The following is an 18,170-nucleotide window of genomic DNA, read 5'->3' as shown; positions in this document are numbered from 1 at the left end:
AGCATGTTACCTACACCTTGATGGCATCTCCAATACTCTGCGTGGCAAGTGGGGTATATGGCGTTTAGTTTAGCCAGGGTCCAGTACCACCTCGACATTATTTTAAAATTGGTTTCCTGAGCTTTGCCTGAGGTAGAAACAGAGTTCGGCAGAGTTCGTAGGCTTTGACTCAGTCCTCTGGTGCATAGGTCGTCTCTAGTTCTTTCGCCCAGGCCTTCACATATGGGGGAGTCACTTTCGCCCATTTGTCTTGAAAAAGGCCATGTATAACTGAGATTGAGTGAATAGTAGCTGAGGAGGAGGTGCATAAGTGTTCGAAGGACTGGAGTTCCTGGTGTAGGTTGAGGTGTCTCTTGTATGTGTTGCAGAATTGGAGCAATTGGGTGTATTCCCAGGATATGTGGGAAGTGACTATGCTAGAGTTGAGGATGCTATTGAGTGGGAAGAGGGAGGTGTCTTCTAGTAGGTCTTTGAACCTGAGTGGTGAGCTCGATCTAAGGGGGTTTAGGAATTCAGGGTGTGTTCCCGGGGGGAATTCGGGTTATCTGTAATTGGGGTCATTGGACTGCCTGGGTGAAAGAGGCGTGTGGGGGCATCAAGTTTTTTTAGCGTCTTTAATACCTGAAGAGCCACAAACAGAAGAGTGTTTTGGCAATGGGCAAGTGAGGTATAGGGATGAGACCAGGGCAAGGCGGTTAGTGGCACGGGTGAGAGATAGTCCTCAAGTTTTACCCATAACTTCTTCTTCTTGTCATGAAACCAATCTAGTATCCTCGTGTATGTGGCAGCCAGAAAATAGCTTTTGCAATCGGGGAGTCCAAAACCCCCCTGTGATTTTCTTAGAGTCAATGTGGCCCTAGCTATTCTAGGTGGAGAATCGGACCAGAGGAATTTGTTGAGGAGACTCGACAGTTTCTGAAAGAATAGCTTAGGCAATGCTAGTGGAATTGTCTGGAAGAGGTATAAGAGCTTTGGTAATGTGGTCATCTTGATGCAGTTAACTCTCCCCACCCAGGAGATCTGTTTGGATGTCCAGTTCGCTAATTCCCTTTTAGTGCTTTGTAAGAAAGTGTCAAAGTTTAGTGCATATGTGTATTTGAGATCTGAAGGGATTTGAACACATAGGTAGGTGATGGCCTTGTGTTGCCAGGTAAAGGGATATCTTGAACAAAGATCTTGTGTTTCGGTGTCTGAGAGGCCTAGTCCCATTGCCACGCTTTTGGTTATATTAATCTTATGATTGCTGAAGTGGCCAAAAGTTTCAAGGACCTTCATGAGGGGGGGTAATGAGGTCCTCGGGTTGGTTAAGTAAGAGGACATCATCTGCGAAGGCAGAGCATTTGTATTCGTGCTCTATTACCAGGGTGTATAATAAGGGGGACAGGGGGCATCCCTGTCTTGTTCCATTTTTGATGGGGAAGGAAGGTGAGAGGGCGCCATTGATTTTGATTTGGGCGTGTGGGGTGCTGTAGAAGGTTTTAATTTTTGCTCTTATTGCCAGACCTAGGCCTATTTGGGATGTCAAACAAGTAAGAGGCAACAAAGTTCGATGTCCGGAAACTCATGTATTAATGTCCGGAGGAGGAAACGGAAAAATAGGCATTTTTAATTTAAGTAACATTACACTGAATGAGAAACAAATGGAGGTTCTTAGTAAAGGTTTAAGTTTGCACCCAAACCAAAATTTAACAAGTTCCAAACCTACATTGACATCCATAAATGTATTAGGAACATCAATTTTAAAAAAATACTTTGCGGCTAGACCAATAACCTCGTGGGAACAAGCTCCTCATAATAGCACACCCCTACACTCTGGACTTAAGGAGAAATCCACTTTTTTTCCAAAAAACTCCACCAATGAATATATTGACACATTTAAAAGAGTGGTTCTGAATGATCTAAATAAGATAAGAACATATCAGATGAGGGATAATCTACAAAGGAAGAAAGGGTAGCCTTAAGGGAACTTAAAGAAAATAGAAACATTATTCTAAAACCAGCTGATAAAGGGTGTGGGGGGTTGAATAGGGAAGATTATGACCAGGAGATGAGTCGACTATTAAGTGATGATAACACATATCAGAAGTTGAAAGGAAATCCAACATATAAATATAAGAAGGAATTAGAATCCCTTCTGCAGAATGCCAAAGAAATTAATGTAATTAATCAAAAGGAGTACAATTATCTTTCCATAAAACATCCCAGAATACCCATGATATATTACCTCCCCAAGATACATAAAAGCTTAACAAGACCTCCGGGACGACCCATTGTTTCGGGTATAAATTCCCTAAATAGTCGTCTTTCCGAATATATTGACTTCTTTCTGCAGAGACATGTCAATAAAATGAAGTCCTACTTGAAGGATTCCCAACAGGTAAACATTTTTTTAAAAGAAAGTTAGATAGAGGGACCAACTCCTCTTTTATGTAGATGCGACGTTACGTCGCTTTATACCTCCATCCCACAAGGAATGGGGGTGGAAGTAATTAGAAAATGCCTAGAAAAGGATGGGGAGATCACATCTGAACACCAGGAATTTATATATCGAATTTTGTCTGACTAGAAATTATTTTTGGTATGGGAATAGGTTTTTTAACCAAATCACTGGAACGGCGATGGTTTCGCGAACCTTTATGTGGAAAGCTTTGAGGAACGATACATACACTCCACTGATAATCCATACAGACATCATAAACACACTTATAAGAGGACTGCATTATACTTTGGTTAGGCATTGCTCTAGAATTTGAGGGGTTCATAAGTTATCTAAATGAAAATGGGCATAATTTAAAATTCACCTTTGAAAGTGATAGTTAATAAAAAATCAACTTTCTTGATCTAGAAATATTTATTGAGGATAACTAAATCCTCACTAGAAACTATTTCAAGACCACAGACGTGAACCGTTTTATAGAGTTCAATAGTTGCCACCACCGTCCTTGGATAGAAAATATCCCAAAAGGACAATTAAAAAGAATACAGAGAAACTGTAGTAAACACGAGGGTTTTGAAAATCAAGCCAGGACTTTAATGAATAGATTCAGAGAAAGACACTACGCAGAAGAGATTTTGGAAAAAGCATTTAAAGAAGTGGCAGAGAATCAACAGGTTAAAGTATATAGTAGAAAAGAAGAAAACAGCATGAGAAATCCAGTTTTCATCACTAATTATTGCAAGGAAGCCTTGGAAGTAAAGAAAATTATAGAGGCACTGGCACCTTATAACTAGCGATCCAGTTTTAGCTAGCGTAGTCACAAATAAACCCACTACGGTTTTTAAGAACGAACAAAATATTAGGGATATAGTCACGTCTAGTTACGTCAAGGCAGAACCCACTACAAACACAGGAATTAAGGGTTTCTTTAGTTGCAAAAAGTGTCAGGGGTGTAAATATAGGGATTGGGTAGACAAGGGAGTGGTTAGGGAGTTTGAAGGGGAAGATAAAACCTTCACATATAAAATTAAGGATTTTATTTGTTGTGACACTAGTGCGGTTATCTATTTAATTATCTGCCCGTGTGGATTAAAATATGTAGGGAGGACGGGAAGGAAGCTTAAAATAAGAATTGGTGAACACACTAGGATTATAAAAAAAGGTTTGAGAACAGTTAAAAGTAACCTCGATGCACAATTTTTTTTATCAAAATCACAAAAAAAAAAAATCAGATTTGGCAGCTGAAAATTGCCAGATTCTTACGACAATTCTTAATTACACCTCTACTAATTGATTTGCTCATCTCTACTGGTAGTGTCAAGATGAGACCGTGGCTTTTATTTTATGGGTGCAGTTAGGTTGTCATTGTTATGATGAGAGTGTGGCTTTTATTTTATAGGTGCAGTTGGGTTGGCATTGTTATGATGAGATTGTGGCTTTTATTTCATGGGTGCTATTGAGTTGGCATTGTGATGAAAGCGTGGCTTTTATTTTATAGATGCAGGTGGGTTGGCATTGTTATGATTACATGGCTTTTATTTTATAGGTGCAGTTGGCTTGGCATTGTTATGATGAGACCGTGGCTTTTATTTTATAGGTGCTGTTGGGTTGGCATTGTTATGATGAGACCGTGGCTTTTATTTTATAGGTGCAGTTGGGTTGGCATTGTTATGATGAGATCGTGGCTTTTATTTTATAGGTGCAGTTAGGTTGGCAGTGTTATAATGAGACTGTGGCTTTTATTTTATAGGTGCTGCTGGGTTGGCAGTGTTATGATGAGAGCGTGGCTTTTTTTTTCATAGTTGCTGTTGGGTTGCCATTGTTATGAAAGTGTGGCTTTAATTTTATAGGTGCAGTTGGACTGGCATTGTTATGATGAGGCTGTGGCTTTAATTTTATAGGTGCAGTTGGATTGGCAGTGTTATGATGAGGCTGTGGCTTTAATTTTATAGGTGCAGTTGGATTGGCAGTGTTATGATGAGGCTGTGGCTTTAATTTCAATGGGTAGAGGAGGAAGCTATTTAAATTACTATGCAAAACACTTTTCCTTTGTCCTGCCCTGTCAACAGTGAAAGTCACAATTGAAAGCATAGTTAGCAGTTTTAGATGAGGAAATGAGGAAATTGGGTTACAGACAAAGAAGACACACTTAGGAACGATTCAGGTAAGATATTTTTTACTTTATTCTCTTGTAGTTTGTTGCATTGAAAAAAAAATCTATAAAGTGCAGAACCTTGTTGCACTTTCCTATAAGTAAAAGTATAATTGTATTCTGCTATCCATTAGTGAACTGCAGCTACTAGACTAAGTGATTCACTAGCTCTGCACAGCTTTTCACATGTTTTAGTCCCTATTGGACTTTCAATTATGGGTAAATAAACTTTCCACTTACTTATTTCTCCTTACTTTGCCAGTCCTAATGGTGTAGTCTGACACTAAAAGATGCATACTAAAGGAGAATAACATAAATATACTTTGACTCTTCCTTATAAAGGAAATGATCCACTGCAGTATACACTTGAATCCAATTTTGGGCATTCTCACTTACCAAAGACAACAAACCTGTTACAGGTGTAGACATCATGTGCACATAAAAGTGCATAAAAATACTTTGCCTTGAGAAATATAATATACTAGCTGTAGCTCCCCCAGCGTTGCCTAGGATAGTAAGTAGCTGCTCTTAGGTATAACAAAATAGAATGGGGAAGATTTATCTTAGTCTGATATATGTTTTTGGTTGTATTTTAGTGACTGTTTGGGGGATATTTATCATATAAATGCTATCCTACTTGTGCGCCAGTGTACGATAGCCCCGCCGTTGCATTTTCGCAGCGCAATGCATCAAGAGGTTTCAGTCTCTTGACGTATCTGGCAGGGTGCTGTGCAGCGTTTATTCTACGCCAGGCCCTACATGGCATAGAAATAAGCAAAGCCGGTGACTCTTCACATGTGCTGGCCCACTCCCAGTCGGCCGCTCCCTGCACTTGGCTGGCTAACACCCCCCCCCATTCCTCATGCCCCTCCACGTCCCACTGGGGTGAAGTGGTGAATTAGGGAAAATAATCGCAAGTGCTAGCAATAAGCTAGCTTTTGCAGTTATTTCAGGGCTTCTACACCCCTTTATGTCTATGTATCTCTATATCTATCTATGTCTATTTCTCTCTCTATCCCTCTCTCCGTCTTTCACTGTCCGCGTGTGTGTGTCTCTGCGGGAGCCCAACTGTTTGTGACAGCCGGGCTCCCACACTAACAGCTGGGATCTCGAAACTCACAATCTTGGCTGTTTATCATTACAGACATTGTGGTTATGGTTACCCCGGCATATATAGGGCAACATATAGGGTAATTACCTGGTCAGTCGCCACCCTCTGTGCCATACACAGAGGTGTTGACCATTTCCAAGGCAGGGGCCTTGTAATGGACTCCAGGGCTGCCATCAGATTCAGCACAATCAGTGCTGCTTTCCACCTTATTCATGTCCCACACTGAGGCAAAATAAAACAGTAAAAATTAAGTTTAAAAAAAATTGTAAATAAGAAAGAAATAAAAAAAATATATAAAGATTTCCTATTGCCCCATTCGAAATTACACTTCACATTAAAAAAGTGAAATTCACCGCAAAACACTATATATCAAAACGTCCTTAACAACCTGTACAATAAAATAAAATTATTTTTGAACTCATACCGTGAGCACCTTAAACATTTTTGTAAAACTGTTAGGGGATATGGGAGTATTATCAATTATTATGGCAAATAATAACCAGTATCACTTTTGCACTTTTCTCAGAATCAGTCTTCCATTTGTTTCCAAGTACCCTGTGGTGTATACAATTCTTTAGAGCATTTTCTGTTGCCGTATTACCAAAAACTTTATTAACACTCTCCAGATATATCATATATATAACATTAATAACATGCATATATTTTAGTAAATACAGAATCCAAATCACAGTACCCACATTATCCCAAAACACTTAAATGCAGCCACTTGCAAGCATCCAGATACACCCTACTTCCATAGAATAAATTGATTATAGGGGAAAGGGAGAAGTGTGTAAGAGTCTACAGTCTGTAGGGGAAGGTGAAAGGGAGTCTTCTGGTTCAATGATCTTCTTGCATGGTCTTTCCTCCTGATAGTGAGATCTTTCTTCCATCCTCATTGTATTCCTAGCATTCTCATTCTTTCCTTCCCAACCATCAACTCCCATCTAGACCCTTTTAAGCAATCCTTCACATTCTCTCCCAAGTTGCTAGTTGCTTGATGTACAGCTTGTCCTGCAAGATTAAAACAGCTCTGTATCCGAAAAAATTTAAATGTTACACCTGCGTCTATGATATTCCATACTCTATTTGACTTAAAGGGAACCTGTCACCAGAACCTGTCACCTTTCAATGCCAAGTGCTTTGTGACTAGGCACTAGGCACCTGGGAGTGGCTATAGAGGACCAGTCCCCCCCTCCATCCTTGGAAAACTGCTCCTCCATGTGTCCTTTTCTATGAAAATGGATGGGAGTCGTTCATTTATTTGAAAAGGACACATGGAGGAGCTGTTTCCCAAGGTTGGGGGGGGGGGGGGCTGCTCCTTTATAGCCACTCCCAGGTGCCTAGTGCCTAGTCACACAGCACATGGTAATCAAAGGTATCTTTTTTTCTGTAAAACCTATTTTTTTATACAAAAACTCTTTGGCAGTTGGCAGTGTATGTACTATGCTCAGTGGGGACTGGGCGAGTGCTAAAAATGGGTCTTCTGGTGACATGTTCCCTTAAAGTGAAATAATTCATTAACAAGTAGAGCCAAGCAGTGGCATACAGAGTTTCTAGTAGTCAATAAATAACTGAGCCTTTTTTATTATGCCATCTAAGAACCAAACAACTAATTTAATTTCTCTCAATTATTCAGTTATTGCATCATAACAGACGATAAGAAACATAGGGTAATGTGTTTCATATGACCTTCAAATGAGATTCAGATAGAAAAGACAAGAGGAGGCATTTTTAGCAGAAATTACCACTTTTGCTCAAAGCACTGATTATCATTAGAGATATTCTGAGAAAAAAGAAAATGCAAATTCTCTTTAATATGATGGAAACATTTGCCTTATCTTTGCTCATCTTGATGTTGTCTACATTGCCTTTTCCAGAAAGGTAACATGAACACATTTAACATAGAAGTTCAGAAAAGTGCCATTCAAAAAAGGTCAGAGTAATCATATGTGCAACCATTGTAAAAATAGAAGAAAAAAGTAAGTGAACCCCTTTGATTTATGTCTTTTTTTCATTGATTACAAGTAGTGAGTGCATTCTAATCCCAGAGATGAAAAATCGAATAAAATTTTATAGCACGCAAATAAAATTGGTCATGATTGGACATCAGGGCTGCCATAGAAACGATTGACGCCCCAGACACAGGGGGGGGAGGGCAGATCATGGGGTAGAGGCCCCCATTAGACAAGTTAAATACTGCGGTAGTGCTGACCATGGCATTTAACAGGTTAAACTCCCACAAGCTCACTCCGCGAGTGCTACACTTGGGTGTCAGCACCATGGTGTTTTATAAACCTAATAAAAACTCTGCCCTCTGCCCCAGAGCAAGTAACTTTTTTTTCCATGTATTCTCTCTGACCCCCAATACTGTTCCACAGTATAACTGGGAAGCTGTTTTAAAAGAGGAATGTTAGATGGTTCCCCAACCCCTACAAATGTATATCACTCCATCATTATTTTTGGATGCTTTTGTTCAGATTTCATTGACGTTTCAAATTTACCAAATGTCTACTATTCTCGCAGAAAATTTAAAAAGACAGGGGGAGACTTATCAGAAGTGCCAGAGGTATAATTGATCTAGTTGCCCATGGAAACCAATCAGAGCTCAGCTTTAATTTTATAAACAGCTGTGGGAAAATAAAAACTGAGCTCTGATTGGTTGACATGGGCAATTAGAAAAGTTCTGCTCTCAGACACTCATAATAAATCTCCCCCATAAAGAGCTAAGAATCTCTTGCATAGACGTACAGAAGGTTCCTATAGAGTAAGTAAGTTCAGATCAGAAGTCTTAACATGGTCACATAAATGAGGCCTAATGGAAGTCTGTGTGTGACTTATTTTACTTGAAGCATACTGTATTAACGGGATCATTAATCAACCATCAAAATCCATCATGATAAACCAGGGACACTTACTGATAGATCCAGGCACTGTGACTTTGATAATCTTCTTATATTTGTTATCCATGGCCTCCTTCCAATCATGTCTCTCCCTCCCCCTGCTCCCTCAGCATTTTCCCTTCCCTCTGTCTCCTGTAATGTCACACAGAGGGAGAGGGTAATACTCTTCACAGTGTAACAGCCTGTGAAGCTACACCACAGATGGGCTTTGGCAACGCCCCTACAGAGCCCTTCTGGCTCATTAATACAATTTTAAAAGTTGATTTTAGAAGAAAGAAGGCCATGGATAACACATATAAGAAAATGACCACATGAATCTATGAGTAAGTGTCCCTGGTTTATCATGTTGGATTTTGATGGTAGATTTCTTTTAAGCAAAGATTGAATTTCCTGTAAAACAATCTTGAATTGTTCCTGTAAAACAATCTATATTAACAATATTTATATCAATAACATTGCATTATTAATTTGATCATTCTTTTTTTTTCAGAACTAGGGTCACTCTTGTAAAGAGAGACTTCGAATTGTGAAGGAGATACATGGAATAAAAGCCATAACTATGGATGTTCCTTCACTGTAAGAACCGCACAAAAAGGCTTCATGATAATATCCATTTTTTCCAATGGGGTATAATGAAAGCTATTGCACCTTTATGAATAAAAGTTTGCCATTTCAGACTTTTACCCTCATTACTTATATTCCACTTTTTATCTTCGGCATCATATGCAATGTTCTTGCGCTTTGGATTTTTTGTTGCAAACTGCAAAAATGGACAGAAACAACTCTTTTCATGCTCAACCTGATAGTTACCGATATTCTGGTTGTTTTGACTTTTCCATTCAGAATTTATTCTTTCTTACATAAATGGGATCTTGGAAGTGAATTATGTAAAGTCCTTATGTCCTTTTACTTTCTGAATATTTACATGAGTATCTTCACCATCACGGCTATAGCCTTAGACCGATACTTGGCAGTCAAACACCCAATGAAATACAAATATTGGATATCATTGAAGAAAGCTTCCATTTCATGTGGGATCTTATGGATCATTTTCATCACACTTGGAATACTGAGAAATTTGGAAAGCAGAGACTACACACTTACCACATGTTTCCAGAAAGAAACCACTTATCCTTTTAATTTTTCCCTAGTCTTCGTCGTTGTTGGTTTTGTCCTCCCATTGCTGGTTATAAGCTTTTGCTCTGGGGAGGTCATCATGACTCTCAGGGTCAAAAATACGTTGGATATCTATAAGCAGAGTTCTGTAAGGAAAGCTGTGAAAATAGTTATTGCTAACCTAGTGTGTTTTATCATTTGCTTCTTGCCCATCCATGTAGGATACACAATCCGTTTTGTAGCCGAAAATCTCGAGGTCTCTTGCGACATGCTTGAAAAAGTCAATAAGTTTATTCACGTGGCAAATTTCATGGCAAACTCAAATTGTGTTCTGGATTCTGTGGGCTACTACTTTGCAGCAAGTGAATTTTGGGATGTTCTTTTGCAACAAATGCCAAAATGCAAGTCTTCATGTGTGTCATAAAGCTTCAAACAATTCAACGGTCACATTGTTGCTTCAAAGTAGCCTTCAGAATTGACGATGGGCATATGTACACACTCAGGATGTTCAGTGAGTAAGGTCTTTTCCCTGAGCTAAAATAATTCACGTGTAGACTTTATGGGGATTCTGTATTCCTCTGCTTTCTAGAGAGGCATTCAAAGATTTGGTTGTAATGGAATCTTCCTGACTTTGATAGAACAAATACTGTTCTTGTACTGTTAGAAGTATTGTTTCTAGGTGAATTAGTACTCAAGTATGGACCAGTATTGGCCTTGGAATTTTTATAGATGTAATTGGATGAATTTAGATAGGTAGATCAAAGTAGTTTAGGACATCACATAGATTTTAGATAACTACCTGCCTGCCCATACACACACGAAAGACATGAGATTGTCTGTAGGCCAGCACGAGAGAGAGAGGGAGGAAAGGCGGGTCACTTAAATACTACTAAAAGAGATCTGTCAATGCAAAAACCCCAGTAAAATAGGGTACAACACTAAAAAGTACCCAATGGCCAATTTTGTCCATTACTGTTTGCAGTCCTTGGGACATTGTCCATGTGATTGTAGGTCCACAACGAAGGACGTTGAATTTCTTCAAACAGTGGCATATAATGGCAGCTAAGCAACCGTTCCATTATTAAATAGACAGGACAAATAAAAATCTAGAGGTTCTGCATTATAGTTGTAGGATGTGGCCTTCAGATACTCCAGATAATTGCTTCTACTACATCCTTTACGTGGCCTACATAAAGCTCAATCGAAGACGCTGTGCTAAGAACGGCAATGTGCCATAACAATGAAGATCCAGGAGAAGCACTTTAATATGGGTCATGTAAATGGGGTTTTTCACTAGAGACTTGAGTTATAAGAAGACTCAGACATTAATACGCAGAGTAATGTTGACAATGTTTGCTACTATAGGAAAAAAAGCATATTACTGACAGTGAGCGAGAAGACCTGTGTGTGATTGAGAAATTAATACATAGCTGACTGGGAAGTTTTGACACGAGATCCGGAAGCAGCAAACTACAAACTTCTTAGCGGGGGAGTAATACAGAGTTGACATGAGGACAAACCACCAAAAGTACAAAGGCTTTGATATTTTACTTTGCACAGTAAACATTCATATATATAGAGAGAGAATTTGTTACATTTTACTTTACATCATAGTCTTGAATATTATAAGTTACAAAGCTTCAGATATGAAGGAAGTATTATTCTCTATTAAACTGTCAAAAGTTTTCTTTGATTTTTAATGTAAAACTTACATCTGAGCTTTACATAAATGTCAATGTAACTTTGTATTAATAAAGCTTTTGTTATTTCTTGCATGTTTTTCCACCCTGGGAGCATCTTGCACGGTATGGTGAACCCCCCCCCCCCCCCCCGGGCGTCATAGACGTCTATGGGGATGCATATCTACACGTCCTTACAATGTCAATGTGAAGGGGGCTCTGACTATCTGCAACATCAATGTTTCGGATTGTTACCTCTACCACTTTTCTTAGAAAAAGTATCATTTTTGGAGAACAAAACAACAGTGCTGGTATAAATAAATAGCAGGAAGTCTAAGATTGCAAAATACAGTGTAGTAGATGTCTTTTAAAAACATTGCTACAGAATTCTCAAAGAGAAAAAGGAAGAGGGGGCACAAAGTTTTCTGGTATTCAACAAAAGTTTGAGGGTTTTGGCACCTGATGAAATGCATATAACTTTCGAAAGGAGATTTGCAATTTATAGGTTATCTTTCTCCTAACCAAAATATACAAAAAGTGTTAGGGAGCAGACTTGGAGATTTTTGTATCCTTCTTTTGTGTGTGATGTTAGTAGCAGCAGGACTGTGAAAAATGCATTTATATTCAAGCATAATAGCTGCTCAAAGTGTACCAGTAATAAGTCCTTACGCTTATACGCTCTTAGTTCTTGGCATTGAACTGCCCCACAGACTCTCATTCTGCTATGAGAAAATTGCTGTTGTACTTAACCAGAAACCTACTTTTACTCGGAGGGTAGGGGATGCGGAACAACTCCTGCTGCTAGGTAGATCATGGGAGGGGGTGATGTCACTGAATAGTTATTGGATTTGGCACAAACAGAGAGCACAGAGCTGGAAACAAGGACAGTCAAAACTGTAACTCCCCTTAGCCATTCATAGGAGGTCATCATATGGGTCACTGTTAAAGGAAACCTACCACTTTAAAATGACCCTTCTGACCCACAAATACCTTAAGCTAGCTCAGGATGAGCTGATGCCGAACCATATTTTCAATTAAACCAGAAACCGCTGTATTTGTAGAAAAATGATTTTCTTGTGGTAGTAAAATCTGTCTTCGGCGCTTCTGTAAGCGTCATGCGGCGCGCACCCCGGACCCTGCTCCGCGGTCACGCTCTCGTCAGCGCCGCTCCCGTCACTAATTTTGCAGTGCCCGAGAGCCGGTGACGTCACCGAGCTCTCGGGCACACTAGCGCATGCGCACCACCTCCTCCCGGCGCGTCGCGGCCGGATCCCATTGCGCATGCGCGAAGTCCCGAAGCCTCGTAGTATCGCGAGGCTTCGGGACTTCACGCATGCGCAATGGGATCCGGCCGCGACGCGCCGGGAGGAGGTGGTGCGCATGCGCTAGTGTGCCCGAGAGCTCGGTGACGTCACCGGCTCTCGGGCACTGCAAAATTAGTGACGGGAGCGGCGCTGACAAGAGCGTGACCGCGGAGCAGGGTCCGGGGTGCGCGCCGCATGACGCTTACAGAAGCGCCGAAGACAGATTTTACCACCACAACAAAATAATTTTTCTACAAATACAGCGGTTTCTGGTTTAATTGAAAATATGGTTCGGCATCAGCTCATCCTGAGCTAGCTTAAGGTATTTGTGGGTCAGAAGGGTCATTTTAAAGTGGTAGGTTTCCTTTAAATCACTTTAAAGGAAACCTACCACTTCAGATAGGGCTTATAAGCAGCACATGCCGTGCACCAGCTCAGGGTGAGCTGGTGCCGGTGCTTATCTTCGTTATGTTTTTAAACTGTTTTAAAGCGTTTTAACTAGAGATGAGCGAGCACTAAAATGCTCGGGTACTCGTTATTCGAGACAAACTTTTCCCGATGCTCGAGTGCTCGTCTCGAATAACGAGCCCCATTGAAGTCAATGGGAGACTGGAGCATTTTTCAAGGGGACCAAGGCTCTGCACAGGGAAGCTTGGCCAAACACCTGGGAACCTCAGAAAAGGATGGAAACACCATGGAAATGGACAGGAAACAGCAGGGGCAGCATGCATGGATGCCTCTGAGGCTGCTTAATCGCACCATTATGCCAAAATTATGGGCAACAGCATGGCCATGACAGAGTGACTGAATGAGGCTAGATAGCATCTAAAACATCCAATAATTGACCCTGACACTATAGGGGACGGCATGCAGAGGCAGCGGCAGCAGTGGCAGGCTAGAGAGTGTCATGGCGACATACCCTAAATGGACTCAGGCTTCACCAAAGGAGGTGAGCAAGAAGCGCTGAAATGATTTCCTATGTGAACAAAAGGTTGACGGTATATTTAGTCGATAACACAGCATGGTGGCGACATAGTGACCAAGTTCCATAACGTATCTGGTGAAACACCCGAAAAATGAGCCTGACACAGCTCTTTTGATAAGGGGACGACATGTGGAGGCAGCCATGGAGACGACTTCCATGATTAAGAGCGACAGTATGGGGCATTCATATTGCGCTGCTATGATTGCAACTTCAGGTCTCCAGCATGGCAGCAACAGATGGGCCGAGTTCCACTATGTATCTGGTGAAACACCTGAAAATTCTGCCTGACACAGCTCGTTTGATAAGGGGATGATGTGCTGCATATCCTCTCGTGCTCCAGCGTCTGGGGTATAGAGAGTTGAAAGTTGCGCATAGAGACATTGGTGGACGCTGTGGAGCATCGTGGAGGCAAAGTGGACAGGAAACAGCAGGGGCAGCATGCATGGATGCCTCTGAGGCTGCCTAATCTTGGGATGGAGCTGGCGGTCCGCTGCCAGGCGAGCTTTCGCCTGTCCAAGCCCCTGTCTCTCGGCTCCTCCCCACCTGAAATGGGCCTGGGGGCCAGAAGCATTTACTTTGAAAAAATTATAATTTTCAAAGCAGGCCAGGTCGTTTGAATATTTCACCTAGGAATAATGGAATAGCATAGTGGTTCTATTTTTGTTTTTTCGGAAATGGTTCCATGATTAAAAGCGACAGTATGGGGCATCCATATTGCACTGCTATGATTGCAACTTCAGGTCTCCAGCATGGCGGCGACAGATGGGCCGAGTTCCACTTTGTATCTGGTCAAACACCTGAAAATTCTGCCTGACACAGCTTGTTTGATAAGGGGATGATGTATGGAGGCAGTGAAGTAGTAGTAGATTAAAGGTGCTGCAGTTAAAACTATGTTAGTTGGATCTTGGGATGGAGCTGGCGCTCCGCTGCCAGGCGAGCTTTCGCCAATCCAAGCCCCTGTCTCTCAGCTACTCCCCAAACAGCACTTCTAAGAACCTTTTGTATAAGATCAAGTGTAGTAGCGTTCTTATAAGTTTGGGTTATGGCGGGTAAGGGGAATGTAAACAGATGCGCAAGAAGCGCTGAAATAATATCGGTAAATGATAAAAGTTTGCCAGTATATTTTGTGGATAACACAGCAGGGTGGCGACAAAGTTAACAAGTTTGATGTGGAAGCCATGAAAACAACCCAAAATTCTGCCTGACACAGCTCGTTTGATAAGGGGACCATGTATGGAGGCGATGACGTGTGGAGGTAGCAATGGAGACAACGTGTGGAGGCAGCTAAAAAGACGACATGTGGAGGCTGCTATGGAGACAATTTCATTTGGATAGTGCCTGTATGTGGCAGTCCAAAAAAGTTTTCAAACCAGAGGAGCAAGTAGGTGGTCCTCCAGAAAAATTAAATAGATTGAGTGCCTGTATGTGGCAGTCCAAAAAAGTTTTCAAATCAGAGGAGCAGGTAGGTGGTCCTCCAGAAAAATTTAATATATTGAGTGCCTGTATGTGGCAGTCCAAAAAAGTTTTCAAACCAGAGGAGCAGGTAGGTGGTCCTCCAGAAAAATTAAATAGATTAAGTGCCTGTATGTGGCACTCCCAAAAATTGTTTAAAACAGAGGACCGGGTCGGTGGCCCTCCAGAAAAATTAAATACATAGAGTACTATAGCTAGAGCCAGTTGGCCCTGGCAAAAAATAGCCAGTTTCCTCTGTTTTAGTGTACAAAGAGGAGGAGAAGGAGGACAATGAGGAGGAGGAGTGCATACATTATTCAGGTTGAGCTTCTTTCACCTGGTGGAGAATGGAAATCCTGAGAAATCCAGGCTTTATTCATCTTGATAAGCGTCAGCCTGTCAGCGCTGTCAGTCGACAGGCGTGTACGCTTATCGGTGATGATGCCACAAGCTGCACTGAAAACCCGCTCGGACAACACGCTAGCGGCAGGGCAGGCAAGAACCTCCAAGGTATACAGCGCCAGTTCGTGCCACATGTCCAGCTTTGAAACCCAGTAGTTGTAGGGAGCTGTGTGATCATTTAGGACGATGGTATGGTCAGCTACGTACTCCCTCACCATCTTTCTGTAAAGATCAGCCTTACTCTGCCGAGACTGGGGACAGGTGACAGTGTCTTGCTGGGGTGACATAAAACTGGCAAAGGCCTTTTAAAACGTACCCCTGCCAGTGATGGACAAGCTGCCTGCTCGCCTACTCTCCCTCGCTACTTGTCCCGCAGAAGTACGCCCTCTGCCGCTAGCGCTGTCAGAAGGGAAATACTGTTTCAGCTTGTGCACCAGGCCCTGCTGGTATTCATGCATTCTCACACTCCTTTCCTCTCCAGGGATGAGAGTGGAAAGATTTAGCTTGTACCGTGGGTCCAGGAGAGTGAATACCCAGTAATCGGTGCTGGAATAAATTCTTTGAACACGAGGGTCACGGGATAGGCAGCCTAGCATGAAATCTGCCATATGCGCCAGAGTCCCAACGCGCCAGAATTCACTCCCCTCACTGGCCTGACTGTCCATTTCCTCCTCCTCCAACTCCTCTTCTTCTGCCCATACACGCTGAACAGTGAAGGACTGAACAATGGTCCCCTCTTCTGTCTCGCCAACATTCTCCTCCTCTTCCTCCTCATCCTCCTCCACCTCCTCCGATATATGCGCTGAGAAACAGACCTGAGGGTGCTTTGGCTATCAACAAGGGAATCTTCTTCCCCCGTCTCTTGTGACAAGCGCAAAGCTTCCGACTTCATGCTGATCAGAGAGTTTTTCAACAGGCCAAGCAGCGGGATGGTGAGGCTGATAATGGCGGCATCGCCACTGACCATCTGTGTTGACTCCTCAAAGTTACTCAGCACCTGACAGATATCAGACATCCACGTCCACTCCTCATTGTAGACTTGAGGAAGCTGACTGACCTGACTACCAGTTCTAGTGGAAGTTGACATCTGGCAGTCTACAATTGCTCTGCACTGCTGGTAAACTCTGGATAACATGGTTAATGTTGAATTCCACCTTGTGGGCACGTGGGACAACAGTCGGTGAGCGGGCAGTTGGAGGCGGCGCTGTGCTGCCCTGAGAGTGGCAGCACTTGTACTGGACTTCCTGAAATGCGCACAGATGCGGCGCACCTTCGTGAGCAAATCAGACAGATTTGGGTGTGTCTTGAGGAAACGCTGAACTATGAGATTTAACACATGGGCCAGGCATGGCACATGTGTCAGTCTGCCGAGTTGCAGAGCCGCCACCAGGTTACGGCCGTTGTCACACACAACCATGCCTGGCTTCAGGTTCAGCGGTGCCAGCCACAGATCAGTCTGCGCCGTGATGCCCTGTAATTGCTCTTAGGCGGTGTGCCTTTTATCACCTAGGCTCAGCAGTTTGAGCACCGCCTGCTGTCGCTTAGCGATTCCACTGCTGCTGTGCCTAGATCTACCGACTTATGGCGCCATGCCCACGGATGGTAATTCGGAGGAGGAGGTGGAGGAGGGGTGGGAGGAGGAGGAGGCATAATAGGCCTTTGAGACCTGGACTGAGGAAGGCCCCGCAATCCTCGGCGTCGGCAGTATATGACCAGCCCCAGGGTCAGACTCGGTCCCAGCCTCCACCAAGTTAACCCAATGTGCCGTTAGCGATATAGAGTGGCCCTGCCCGGCAGCACTCGTCCACGTGTCCGTGGTCAGGTGGACCTTGTCAGAAACGGCATTGGTCAGGGCACGGATGATGTTGTCTGACACGTGCTTGTGCAGGGCTGGGACGGCACATGAGGTTTTCGAAAGGCCTCGGTCTCTACCAGCCTGTAGGGCAGCATCTCCAGGCTAAGCAACTTGGAGATGTGATGTTGAGGGCTTGGGCGTGTGTGTCGGTTGCACTATACTTCCTTTTGCGCTCCAGCGTCTGGGGTATGGAGAGCTGAAAGGACACCTGTCATCAGGTCTGTGTCACTTGTCCTGTCACTACTACCTGTTGGAGCAGCTCACAAGGATCCCATCCTAGTCTTTATCTAGTTATTTCATACATTATTCATTGTAAAATCATCTATTCTTTATCATGTAAATGAGGCTGGTCACATGGTCAGAGGCAGTGATGTCACCCATGTTACCCCTCCCCTCTCCTCCCCCTGCTCATGTCTGTGTGTAATTTATAGTAAAGCATGGCTAGTGTGTGTTGCATCTGCTGACATGCTGCATCCTCCTAATATACAGGTGAGAGACACAGACATCATTTTCGCACGGGAGGTGTTTGGGCCGGGGTCCTGGGCAGGGTTCTGACTAGCAGATGACACAGGGGAAGGAGCAGTGGTGTGCCCAGCCAGAGGTGAATGGGCTTGGTGCCATTGAGTGGGGTGTTTAGCATTCATATGCCTGCGCTTACTGGTGGTAGTTAAGCTAGTAGTGGTGGAACCCCTGCTGATCCTGGTTTGGCACAGGTTGCACACCACAGTCCGTCGGTCATCCGGTGTTTCTTTAAAGAACCTCCAGACTTCTGAA

General features: G+C 42.8%; 1 protein-coding gene across 2 annotated transcripts in view; it reads left to right on the top strand.

The window, feature by feature from the left end:
• Window positions 1–10,508, top strand: part of LOC140120651 (G-protein coupled receptor 35-like) — a 35,269-nt gene extending 24,761 nt beyond the window's left edge. The window contains exons 1-3 of one of the 2 annotated variants that reach the window (XM_072139610.1): window positions 4,513–4,601; window positions 7,581–7,682; window positions 9,094–10,508. In XM_072139610.1, coding sequence (XP_071995711.1) covers window positions 9,226–10,143 — 918 coding nt within the window. In that variant the 5' untranslated portion in view covers window positions 4,513–4,601; window positions 7,581–7,682; window positions 9,094–9,225 and the 3' untranslated portion in view covers window positions 10,144–10,508. Of the gene's footprint in view, window positions 1–4,512; window positions 4,602–7,580; window positions 7,683–9,093 lie in introns of those variants that run through there. The other variant, XM_072139611.1, reaches the window with a different exon arrangement.
• Window positions 10,509–18,170: the final 7,662 nt, after the last annotated feature.

Source organism: Engystomops pustulosus, chromosome 3 (genome assembly GCF_040894005.1).
Source record: "Engystomops pustulosus chromosome 3, aEngPut4.maternal, whole genome shotgun sequence".
In the NCBI taxonomy this organism is placed as follows: domain Eukaryota; kingdom Metazoa; phylum Chordata; class Amphibia; order Anura; family Leptodactylidae; genus Engystomops; species Engystomops pustulosus.
Note: the sequence above shows the minus strand (reverse complement) of the source record. Positions and strands in the feature narration are given on the sequence as shown.